General features: G+C 40.3%; 1 protein-coding gene across 2 annotated transcripts in view; it reads right to left on the reverse strand.

The window, feature by feature from the left end:
* The window catches only part of Stk32a (serine/threonine kinase 32A), a 134301-nt gene that overhangs the window by 26950 nt on the left and 93828 nt on the right, over window positions 1-13523 (reverse strand). For both annotated transcript variants that reach the window (XM_045133129.1, XM_004664735.2), the window contains exon 7: window positions 7435-7524. In XM_045133129.1, the coding sequence (XP_044989064.1) occupies window positions 7435-7524 (90 nt within the window). The remainder of the gene's footprint in view (window positions 1-7434; window positions 7525-13523) is intronic.

Below are 13523 nucleotides of genomic sequence, written 5' to 3' on the forward strand. Positions count from 1 at the left end.
TTATTTATGTGGTATATTATATTGAAAGATTTCTGTATATTGAACCACCCCTGCATTCCTGGGATGAAGTCTACTTGATCAAGGTGGAGAATGCTTCTGATGTGTTGTTGAATTTGGTTTGCAAGGATTTTGTTCAGGATCTTTGTGTCTAAGGTCATCTGAGAAATAGGCCTATAGTTTTCTTATGGCATCTCTACCTGGTTTTGGTATTAGAGTGATACTAGCTTCATAGAAGGAGTTGGGGAGCTTTCCCTGTTCTCCAATTATGTGGTACAGTTGTAGAAAATTGGTTTCAGTTCTTCCATGAAGGTTTGATAGAATTCAGCTGAGAAGCCAGCTGGTCCTAGCCTTTTCTTTTGTGGGTAGTTTTTGATTACCTTTACAATCTCAATGGGTGTTATAGGCTTTTTTAGGACATTAATTTGCTCTGAGTTTAGGTTTGATAGGTGGTATGTGTCCAGGAACTCATGCATTTCCTCCATATTACCCAATTTTGTGGAGAAGTTTTTGAAATAAGTCCTGATGATTCTCCCAATTTCACTTATGTCTGTTGTGATCTCTCCTTTTTCATTTCTAATTTTGTTAATTTGAAGTGACTCTTTTTTTTTTTTTTTGCTTGATCAAATTGGCCAGAGTTTATCAATCTTATTTGTTTTTTCAAATAACCATCTCTTTGTTTCATCAATTTTCTTAATTGTTATCTCAGTTGGTGGATATGGGGTAGAATGTTCGGAAGATGTCCATTCAGATTAATATATATGGTTCTGTTGATCTCTGTTACTTCCCTGTTAATTTTTTTTTTTTTTTTGAAGTTAGGGTTTCACTCTAGCCCAGGCTGACCTGAAATTCACTATGGAGTCTCAGGGTGGCCTCGAACTCATGTGATCCTCCTACCTCTGCCTCCCAAGTTCTGGGATTAAAGGGCATGTGCCACCACACCCAGCCCTGTTAATTTTCTATTTGGATGATCTATCTATTGTTGATAGTGGACTACTGCAGTTCCCAGCTATGATTGTATTGGTAATTATTTCTGTTTTCAAGCAGGTTTTGTTTTATGAATTGTGGTGCACCTGTGTTACATGCATAAAGGTGATTGTGGTATCCTCTTGTTGGATCATTCCCTTGATAAGTAAGAAGTAGCCTTCTTTGTCTTTTTTGGTTACTTTTGGATTGAAGTCTATTTTATCCAATATTAGTATAGTTATGCCTGCTTGTTTCTTATTTCCATTTGCTTGGAATACCATTTTTGACCCTTTGACCCTGAGGAGGTATCTATCTTTAGTGGTGAGGTGGATTTCTTGAAGACAGCAGATTGAGGGGTCTAATTTTTCTGATCCACACTATTAGGTTATGTCTCTTGATGGGTGAATTAAGGGCATTAATATTTAGGGTGATAACTGTGAGGTTTGACTTAATCCCTGCCATACTGTGGTGGTTTTGTGTTTTCTTAGACTCTGTAGTTTTTTATGCCTTCTCTGAGTGTGGTTATTGTGATCTGCTTCTTGTAGGCAATTGAGGCTGGTTATTTACATCTTCTGTATAGAAAATTCCCTGTAATACTCTCTGCAGGTTTTGTTTTGTGTTCATCTAGTTGTAAAGCTGAGTTTTATCATGGAAAGGTTTTCTTTCATCATCTATTATGATGAATACTTTTGTTGGGTGGAATAGTTTGGGTTGGAAACCATAGGTTCTTAGATTTTGCAGTGTTCCATTCCAGGTGCTTCCGGTTTTCTGGGTTTACATTGAGAATTCTGAAGTAATTCTGATGGGATTACTTTTATATGTAATGTGTTGTTTCCCCTTAGCTGCTTTTAGTACTTTCTCTTTCTTATTGATGTTCAGAATCTTAATGATAATATACCTTGGAGAATTTCTCCTTTGGTTCAGTGTATTTGGAGTTCTGTTAGCATCTTGTATCTTGATGGGCCTTTCTTTTGAGATACTGGGAAAGCTTTCTTTGGTAATTTTGTTGAATAAGTTCTCCATGCCTTAGGTCTGAATTTCTGCCCCTCTGGTATTCCCATGACCTGAATATTGGTATGCTTAGTGGTATCACACAGTTACCTCGTGTTCTGTTTATAAAAACTTTTGAACTTATGGACATTTTTGGACTCACAAACTCTTCTGTTTTGTCTTATAGTTCCTCCACATGGCTGACTCTATTCTTGACAGCTTTCATAGAGTTTTGGACAACAAGTGGGATTGCAATTTGGTTTGTATTTTCTACTGCTATTTTATGGATTGTTTCCATCCCTCTGTCGAGTTCCCTTTAAAGTCATTTTCTGATTTTCTTAATGCTTCTTGGAATTCATCCTTGATTTTCTTTTGTCTTCATTGAGCTTGGCCAGCTGATTATTGAGGTCCTCTTCTTTTCTTCCTCACTCTCTTTCAGGTCATCTAACTGTCTTTGGAACCCTTCCTGGTTCTTTTTTACTAGGTCTAATCTAGTGAGGACAGCATTCATACAATTATTGGCTCTTTGTTGATTTTCTGCAAATTCTACTAGCTGCTTGGTCAGGGTTGCATAGCTTGTCTCTTCATATTGGGGTTCTGATATGATTGCCTCTTCCATGTTTTGATTAGAGACATCCACTGTGGGACTGGACAATCTTGTTGGATTTACTTGCATTTTATGTTTCATGTTATTCCTTCTGCACTGCGGTCTGCCCATCACAGTGTAGGAATCTTATCTAATTTAGGAGGAATCTGTAGTCTAAAGTAGAAGTGCATGTTTGCTTCCATTAGGCTTCTGGTGGGTCTGCCTGCTCAGAAGGAAGGAGCTCATGAGACTTTAGTGGGGACCCAGGGACCTGAAGAAGGGCCTTGTTGCTCCATGGTTTGGAGTATGGAACTTTGTGGTCAGGTGGTCCAAGGGGACAGGAGCTAGGGGGGGAATGGGACAAAGAAGACTGGTATTGGGGCTGGGCTGCAGAGGTGGTAGGATGGGAATATGTGCTGGTTCTGTGAGGGACAGTGGACCCCTTATGACCTTGTACCAGGGTATGGATGGTACTGCTGGGTCCTGTGACAAGGCTAGATGGGTATATAGGGATATCACATGGGTGGAGGTCCCTTGAGGGAATGCTAGCCTGTTGGCCTGGGTCTGCACATGGGGGTGTAGGGTGGCAGCAAGTGGGATTGCATTCATGCATGGGGCTATGCTAGCCTGCTGGTCTGGGTCCACTTAGCCTGCAGTTTGTGCAGGAGGAAACTACAGCTGGGACTGCAGCTAGGATGGCTGCTTGAGGGGGTTGGGGGACTGGTGGGCCACCCCAGAGTGTGGTAATCAGCAGATTCCCTACTTTGCTCCTCCAAACCCCCCCACTGGAGGTCTATTAGAATCTGAAAACCCCTTAAAAATAACCAATGGACCCTAAAGGTCTTGCCTTTCCTTCCCAGGAAGGTGAGCATGGTCAGTCAGATGCCATCTTGACTGGAAGTCTAGCTATTTTTACTTTATGACATCAACATTTGCATTAAAGAAATTTAACATCATAATAATATCTAAGAAAATATATGTACATGGAAAAAGTATTTGGAAGGAAACCATAAACATTTATTACTACAAGGATTAATTGATTTTCATCTTTGCTTCTCAGCATTTTTCAGTTTTCTGTAGAGAACTTGCATAGACACATGCACATGCAATTATTCTCCAAGTAAAAAAGAATGTTTAAACTATTAAACCCTACCCTAAGTGATCAGGACTATATTCCCTGAGACTGAGGAGGAAGAAGAATGGACCGCAGAGATGAAAAAGAACAGGGAAAGCACATGGTCAAAACACATTGGAGTAGCAGACTGAAGCCTCTGGTCTTCATTCAGTATTTCTTTCATGACTTCTATCATTTTAACTTTTTAAAAATTCTGGTTAATTGCTAATCATTAACCTACATTAGCACTGTAAAATGGGGACTGGTAAATTATTGTTAGGTTTTCACCAAATTATCAGGAACATAATTTTTCAAAAAGATGTAATTCTTCTTGAAAAGACACATATTTGAAAATCAAAGGCAAGAGTTTTTCTGGATAAAGATATAAGCTACAGCATTTAGATATTCATTTTGGAGTAAAATAGGAAACATATCCACCATATTTGCCAAAAAAAGTTATTTAAAGCCCTTTAAGAACCACAAATAAAAACATTTAAGTCTATTTGTTTTATTTGCTCTTTTTGCCACTTTTAATAAGCTTGGTTTCTGAAGTTATACAAAGCTTGGTTGAAATCTAAACTTGTGCTCAAATCATAGATCATTAGCCCTTTGTTCTCTGTCAAATTACTTAGTTTCTGCTTGTCTTCATTTTAAATGGTAATAGGTATAGTTTGCCTCATAGAGCTAATGAGAAAAATAAACAAGTAAATGAACATAAAACATTTAACACATTGTCTAGTCCACAGAGAGAGTTAGATAAATATTACCAATTGTTAATTATACGGGTGAAGGTGGAAAGTGATGTGGAATTCTGCCTAGATTCCAATTTCCTAGTTCTTTTCTATGAAAAGACTAGAAATGACAATTTTGAAAAAAAAGTTATACCAGATATTATATTTATAATCATTGGAGAAAGAAAAAAAGATGGCCTCTTTTACTTCTCTCACCATGGAAACCAGCCCAAGAAGTCCCAGATGCACACTTTCCAATTTCGCTCCAAGAAAATAGCCCTTAATATGAAAACCCAGGAAACCTGGGGAATAAACTCTTCAGACAAACAGGCTTGGATATTCCTTTTATTACTGGGGTACCATAGGTTTTTAGGCAGAAAATAGGCAGAATTATATGTGTCCATTAGTTCAGAAGTGACAAAAGACTATTTATTTCCTTACTGGTCATAGAAAGCCATGAAATTTACAGTTGTTCAAATATTATATAAAACAAGGCTCATTTTTTTTCCCCACAGAATATCTCTTTCTGATGGGAAGTGAGGTGGCCCTGCATGTAAGGTTCTCTCTTCCCCCGCCCCGTGTGTGTGTGTGTGTGTGTGTGTGTGTGTGTGTGTGTGTGTGTGTCCATGGGAAAAAATGAAAGATTGAAAGAAAATACATTGCTCTTGGTCTTTAAATTCAGGTATTTTGCCTGTGAAATCCTTGTCTTTTTCTGGATGGTATAATTCATTCCACTCTCACTTAATACCACAAATCTCAATAGCAATAATGTATTAGCTAATGAAAACAGAAGCATTGTTGAATTTTTTATTCTTGTGTCATCTTGCCTCAACTGTGTTTTGTCCAACATCCTGACTTAAGTGGATGGTCTCTAACTGATAGTTCAATCTATGGCCTAATAAATTCTAATGCCTTCTGCTTATCACATTACATTATCATTTACATTAAAATTTTTGATGTTTGAATTTTTCAAATCAAGCTAAGAGTTATTTGATTCAGAGCTCTTTTACCCACCTCACCAAGCTGGATACTAACTCCTTGGTTTGGAGACAGAGGACTGATCTGACTCTAACATACATCCTCCTCAGTTTCCTAGAAAGCACTGTGTGCTCTAGGATGTGGTAGAAGGACCAAAGTCAGGGTTTAATAACTCTGCCAGAGAGTTGGCAGCAATTGTCAATTTGGGTTGCATAGCAGAATTACTACTTTGAGAAATTCTTAGGTAATTGACTGTATTGGACTGTTGGCACATTCGGTAAGCCACACTGATGGGACTCTCCCAGGCTATACCACAGAGCTGTAGGGACCTCTGTAAAGCTGGAGAAAATGCTTTACTTAGCCTTCCAAGCATTCTTAAGCTGTGTCCTACTGCTAAGACTTGCCGCCACGCTCACCAGATACCACGGGCAGCTAGGATTTATTAGATCAGGAATTAGTCAACAAGTCCAACAACCAGACAGATATGTAACCCAAACTTGAATGCACCTCTTCTTATTGTCAACCCAAGGATTATTATTATTATTTTAGTTTTTAATGGCAGGGTTTCACTCTGGTCCAGGCTGACCAAAAATTCACTATGTAGTCTCAGGGTGGCCTTAAACTCATGGTGACCTTCCTACCTCTGCCTCCCAAGTGCTGGGATTAAAGAAGTGTGCCACCACACCAGACCTCAACCCAAGGATTTATAGATAATCATTTTCGGCTTGACTCACTTGCCTTAGGAGCAACATGGAGGAAATAAATTCTTTAGTCTGATTATTGTATGCCTCCTAAAGAGTATCCATTCTCTCTTTATATTTTCTGGAATACACAGGAGATACAGTGGTATCTACCCAGAGAGGAAAACTTCTAACAACTGAATCTCAAGTTTTATCACCATTAAACATGAAATTTAACTGGCTATTTTGTTCTTAACCCTACATTGTTACTCACCCCTTAGAAAATTCTAAACCATCCAGAATAAAGCTAGTTCTGCATCTCATTGACAGCTAAGTCATGTAGCCCATTTATTGGTCCTAAGACATAGTTTACTTATCCCAGAAAGATAAACTCATGTGGCTAGGGAGATGGCTCAGCAGTCAAAGTGTTGGCCTTGCAAGCATGAAGACACAAGATAAGTCCTTAGAATCCACATAAAATTGCTAGGCATGGCAGTACGTGTTTGGGATCCCAGAACTATGGAAGTAGACAAAGGCAGATCCTGGCTAGTCTAGCCTGCTTGGCAAATTCCAGGAACATAAGACACATATGTGAGAAACCATGTCTCACAAAAGGTGGCTGGCACCGGAAGAACAGCACACGCCATTGATTTTTGGCTTCCATGCACACACACATGCAGCAACATCCTCCCACACATGCACACATACAAGAGTAGCATGCAATTGTTCTGGAAACAAAATTTAAGCTAAACTTATGACTGACAAGGTACTTTGTACACCTTACAGCCTTTTATATGCAATGCATTATTACATGAATAATGGGCAAAGTGATACTTTTGTCCCATATTACCATCCTACTGATTACTATTACTTTCCTTTCCTTTAATTCCATACTTATCATCTCCAATTAGCATGTAAGTGCCATGAGGTGGAGCCCTCATGTATTGCTTGTTACTGAATCAAAGCATCGAAAAACCCTGAGAAGTATTCACACCATTAGTAGCAATTTATTGAATTAATAATTTTGGTTCAGAAATGAATAGAAACTTAACTCTGTCATGAAACAGTATTTTTTTTTTTTGTAAATGTGAGCAATGGCTCTGCTGAATCAAAATCACTCTATGTAACTAAATCAAGATCACCCTATGTAACTAAATCAAGGTCATCCTATGTAACTAAATCAAAGCCAATCTATGTAATTTGCTAACTAGCATTGGCTCCTCAGGCTCACTTCATTTGCATTAAATCAGAAGCTCCCCAGGTAAAGTCATATAGAAATGTGTCTACTTAGTTGCCACCCTCAACAGATTTGACCTACAATAATGACTATCAATAGGAATAAAAAATAAAAGTTCTGGTCTTAGAAACTTGGGCCATGTGTGAGGCTCATACCCATGTAAGGCTTGGTGCCAGCCATGGTGGTGATTCGCGTCTCCTTGGGCAGCATGGCAGCAATGTTGAAGTCTGTAATGTGCACGTGTCCTGGGGGGAGAGAGAAGGACCACAAACAATGTTTAATCCCATTCAAGACAATAGACCAACTGCACATCTGATTGATAGCATCTGGATGCTTAGGCTGTTATTTCTCTCATACTAACTGTAGTTGGGCACAGGCATCCTCAAGACTCTCAAGGTTTTAAACCAGCAGCCCTGAAAGAGCCAGAACATGACACACTGTGATTAGTGTCTTACTGTAAACTTGCAGTTCATTCTCAGAAAGCTGCAAGTTTGGGGATTGAGTTTATGTTCTAGTAATTCTACTTAGGCACTTCTGTCTTTTGACACCAGTCTGAACTGTTCAGACTGGGCATATCATAAAGGAAGCATGAGAAGTAAAATAAAAATTGAAGCAAAATCATTACAAGCTGACATAGCACTAGAGAGATGGCTCTCAGCAGTCAAGTGTGTGTCCTTCTCAAGCATGAGACCTGAGGGGCCCAAGATCACCAAGCCCTGACTCTCCAGATCCCACATTAAAACAGCTTGGTGTAGTCACATGCACCCATAACTCTAGACTCCAGGGAGAAAAGACCTGAGAGTCCTAGAAGCCGCACAAGCTCCAGAATTGGTGAGTGTCCCCTCATGGTGAGACCAGATGGAAGAATGAGGGAGCAGGACAGCAGAAATTCCTTTTTGGCCACTGCAGGGAAGTGAGCTTATGGGGCACTGCAAGGGCACAAACATGTGGCTACACCACATAATACACATACAAGCAAAAATAAAAAGAGGAAGAAGGAAAGAAAAAAGAAAACAAGCTAGGTGTGGTGGCACACCTTTTTAATCCCAGCACTCGGGAAGCAGGGTAGGAGGAGGATCGCCACGTGTTAGAAGTCACCCTGAGACTACATAAGGAATATGTCAGTCTGGGCTAGAGCTAAACCCTACCTCAAAAAAAAAAAAAAAAAAAAGAGAGAATGAAAGAAGAAGAAAGAAAATAAATGAAAGAGAGAAAGGAAGGAACAAAGGAAGGAAGGGATGAAGGAAGGGAGGAAGGAAGGAAGGAAGGAAGGAAGGAAGGAAGGAAGAGAGGAAGGAAGGAAGGAAGGAAGGAAGAGAGGAAGGAAAGGAGGGATGGAGGGAGGAGAGAAGGAAGGAAGGAAGAAGGGAGGAAGGAAGGGAGGAAAGAAAGGAGGGATGGAGGGAGGAAGGAAGGAAGAAAGGAAGAGAGGAAGGAAGGAAGAATGGGAGGGAGGAAGGAAAGAAGGAAGGAAGGAAGAAAGGAGAGAGGAAATCTTTGTAGGAGAGTTTACTTCTGGGTCTCAGCTATAACGCAGCGTGAGCATAACACTTCAGCCTGCCAGGGAGTGAGCCCTGCACGGTGCTCCAGGCTCCTTCATTGGCAGCGGGGAGGCAAATAGAGCATCACAGGAAGCTCAAACCAAGGAGCCTGCTGACACAACAGTCGTCTCCGTCGGAGGGTCTTGAAGTGTTGGCATTTCCATTTATACGTGTCAGCACTTTGAGGAGCTATGGCCACCACCAGATCTAGCAGCACCTGATTCTTCCACACTCTCCACACCTAACTCTCCATTTCCTGCGGCATCCAGTCCATTGGTAAGGAAAGCTCTCACTGCCTTCATGGGCAATTTTATTTTGTGCAAAAAGTGATTATGTTCCGTAATATTTTAATAAAGTAAAATTACTCATCTAGCTAGAAGTTAAGGTCTTTGCAACATCTATGGAAGATTTCAGTAATTCTCCCCATCATAGTGTTTGTTGGTTGCCTCAGCTTCTTTTTTTTTCTTTCTCTATTTTTCTCCACTTATGATCCAAGCATTGGATAAGTGCTTTGAGTTTGATACAATTAAAGTAGACTTAGAAAACACTGTGGCAAAGAGCCTGTTCTCTGGAGTCAAAATGCATGGTTTCAAGCCCAGGCTCATCCCTAATTAGCTATGTTACCTTAATAAACTCACCTATGCACTCTGATGGTATCTTCGCCCCAGGTAAAGGTTTATGGGAAGAAGGAATGACTATGGAGGACTTAGCACAACACTATCAAGGAGTCTCTGCTGATGTTTACCATTAAGAAACTTTAACCCAGTTTTGCTAAGTAAGTGAGCCTATGCTTCACTCTTCTGATACCTCAGCAGGACTGGAAGGAGAGTCTGCCGTATGTGTTACAAACAACAAACTCGGGCTGGGGAGATGGCTTAGCAGTTAGGCCACTTGCCTGGAAAGCTTAAGGACTCAGGTTAAATAACTCAGTATCCACATAAGCCAGATGCACAAGGTGGCACATGCATCTGGAGTTCATTTGCAGTGGCTGGAAAACCTGGCATGCCCATTCTCTCTCCCTCCCTCCCTCCCTCCCTCCCTCCCTCTCTCTCTCTCTCTCTCAAATAAATAAATAAATAAATAAATAAATAAATATTAAGAAAAGACACCAGAAGTGAGTCAGATGAGCAGCCTGGCACATGATCTACTCATGGAGGGTTTCTAAGCTCAGTCCTAAGATTATCTATATTCATGTAGAAGTAGATGGTAAAGAAAGATTTAGAAACACCAGATCCTGAAAAGCCTGTTCTCCAGGTCAGGAGCATTAGTGTCACCTGGGAACTTGTTAGAAGTGCAAAATCTTGGGCCTCCACCAGACTTATGTATTCAGAAATGCTGAATGTTTAAAGGAGCCTTCTAGGTGACTCTGACACCAGGGAACGTTTGAAAGAGGCATGTATTAGAAGAAGGCTCTGGCCCTAGTAAGTATCAGTTACTTATCTATTGTATTTGGCTGAAAGAATGTAAAGTTATCTATCTTTAAGTGTTACCTACATTTGTGTGATTCAGTTGTCAAGATGCTGAAGGTTTGTCCTTTTAGACCAGGGAAGCAGTACCTCTATTGTAGATTCACTGTTTATGGCTAAATTCATAGGACTTAGAAGCAGCAGTTAGTTAAGACCTAGAATTTGTTTAAGATTTTCTCTGAGTATATTTTGATTCAGACTATGAACTCCCCAGAGCCCTATATGTTCTGTTACAAGACTATACAATTGCAGTACCTGAAAAAAAGCCTTCTGATTGGCAGTTTTGTTTTTTGTTTTTTTTTCTCCTGCCAGGATGACTGGTAAAGCATGTTGGGAAAGCATGGGAGGGCCATGCTTATGGGAATTTGTGGGAAACTGCCTAGTCTCCTGACTAACACAGGCGAGGACTCTCAGGTCCCATGAATGCTCCTGTACTTTTCTGCCATTTGCCTGGCTCTGCTCTGTGCTATGAAGATGGCTTTCAGTGCTGGGTCACAGGGAAGGGTTCAGTCTCCTGCTGACAGAAGGACATGTGAATTACCTTAAAAATGAGGAATCTTCTTCCTTCCACAAGCTAGGTCTCCAGTGAGCTTCAGAGTAGAATTTCTTAACCAGGGCACTACTGAGATGTTGTATTCAATAGTTCTTTGTAATAGGGGCTTCTCTGTGCATTGTAGGATGCTTCGTAGCATACTGGCCTTTACACAGTACATGACAATCATAGCAGCCAATGTTCCAGAAGGAAGACACTGATTTGTGCTTCAGCTGATTCTCATAAGAGCAACTAAACTACATCAAGAACTGGGGGGAGATGGGCTGAGGAATTGATTCACCCAGAAGTGATTAATTTTGATTTGTGAGCAATGTCTAATGTCCTAGTTTTTTTCCAAAATATAATTGATAGAAAATTACTTCAAAAAATTGTTTTCTCTAGACAAGGATCCCTAAGTGAAGATTTAGAAAACAGCTTTCCACCTTTTGTGTTTGTTTGCTTGTGTTCCACACATACACAATCTTTCCCAGCAATTTTTCTTTCATTAACAGCAGGGATTCTCAAGTTGAATTTAGAGTGGAATACTACATAGAAAGCCTCCTTTGAATTCATTGTTTAAAACAAATACTTGCATTTCTCTGGAAATGACCCACTATCTGCAAGACTGGAGTGTTCTTAGGAGGACTGGAGTGACAGTAACAGAGCCTCAGCTCAGCGGAATAAGTGTGCCAAGCACAGCGGCCTGGGGCCCCTCTGTGCATGAAGGAAATCAGAATGGCCCACGAAAGTGGAGTTACCTGAAGCTTAAAGTTAAATGAGCTTGCTAAAACAAGATCTGAGAGGGAGATAGGTAGCATCAGGGTGAGGCAGTTAGACAGGAAGGCCCAAAACAGAAATGTGAATCATAATTCCTGCCTGCTGAGCAGAGATACACAAACAGCAGCCACTGAACATCACCCATTCGCCCTACTATCTGCAGCAACTGGCTCAGAGCAGGAATCACTCAGATGCTCTTGGAACTCAGCCCAGCGCCTTCAGGATGCTGCACCCAGGCTTCCTGGCTTCTGTATTTCACCCCAGATAGGAAATAAAAAAGCTTGGCTGCTCATGAGGGTTTCAAGCTTTCTCCTCTCTTCTGGCTCCTAGGCTGCTCATTTACCAGCACTTCAGGTTACTGCCACAGATTAAGTTTTGTCAGTGGCCAAGGTGGGAAAGGTTATTTCAATGTCATCTTATTCTTAAAGGCTTCTCTCTTATATCCTTTTTCACATTCCCCCACCCCCACCAAGGCCCATAGACTTTTTACATGGGCCCTTAGATCACATGGATATACTAACTTTTCACCTTTTAGTTTCCAGATGGAATAAAATGTAATAATTCACAAAAGCCATCCATCCTTGTCTTGTTTCATTTCAATTTTTTGGTAAAGTAGACATGAGCTCAGGTTATGGAGTTTACCTTTGAACCACCAAAATAGCACCCCTATATAAGAAGTACATCACTTCTGGAACCCAAGTAATTATCTGGGGAATGAAGGAAGCACTTAACTTTTATAGAGTCTACTGGATAGAGATCTGAAATGTATCAGATATGTGCTGCCTTACACAAAACCACATAAAGCAAGATGAAATCGGCTACACATCCTTGCCCAGAGAAGAAAGGGTCTATGGCTCACACTCATTTTTGATTCTTATTCAGTGGTTTGTTCCTGGTTAACATTGCATCAAGCACTTGATCAACATTGTTTCAGTGTTTGCAATGACTGTCTTCTCCTGAAGAAACTAAGGCACAGAGAATGTTTAGGCAACTTGTCCAAACTTTCAGAACTACTGAGTAAGCATTCAACTGGGTTTGAAACTAAAGCAACATCGGTCCAGAATCCACACTAAATGAGGCTACTACACACTTAATCTTTCTTAAGGACAAATTCTCAGGGGAGTTAAACTTGAAGATTAATTGATTTGTTCATTTTCTTCCTAAGCTGCAATCGCCAAGTAGCCAAGAAAATAAGGAATAAGAAGTTGAATATGGTTCATACATAGTGGAAATAGATGAGGCATGTGGTGAGGCCCAAGATTTAAACAAAAGTACCCTCTGGATGGAAGATAAACCTTAAACATGTTTCAGTTGATAAGGTCCTCATCTCCCTATCAGAGCTGCTATAAACGATGGGGCCACAGTGTGATTATGCAGTAGCAGCTGCTTGTGGGAGCCAGTGAGGACCAGACCCCAGCCTGGGTTTACTTAATAACCCATGGGACATAGGGAGCATGTTTGCAAGAGGTGCTTTCTTCAAGCCACTTTCCCCGATTATGAAACATTACAGAGTTCACATAAAGCATAACATGAGAGGGTCCTCCTAGTGGAGACAGGCCTCACTGCTGGTGTCATGAAAGTAACCTTCATGCTCTCATTATGGCTCACATTTTTCAGACTCAGAGATCTATCCCACATGTCAGAAGCAGTAAAAGTAAGAACAAAATAAGGCACTGGAAGTAAATGGGAAAAAATCTCTTCAGACAGTCCATAAATAAATAACAACTGTGCTTTGAGATTTGGGGTCACACATAAAAGTGTTTCTTAGCACAGGTGGGATCTGGAAAATCAGGTTTAAAACTCATGTAGGTAAATAAATACTTGTAGTGTTTGTAGTTTCAGTTGCAAATTTTTTTTGTTAAAGGTAAATAAATAAAAATTTTATCATATTTGTGGCTCTTTGTCCAAAAGACTTCCAAATACAGAAC

The sequence above is a fragment of the Jaculus jaculus genome, chromosome 13 (assembly GCF_020740685.1).
Source record: "Jaculus jaculus isolate mJacJac1 chromosome 13, mJacJac1.mat.Y.cur, whole genome shotgun sequence".
Lineage (NCBI taxonomy): Eukaryota > Metazoa > Chordata > Mammalia > Rodentia > Dipodidae > Jaculus > Jaculus jaculus.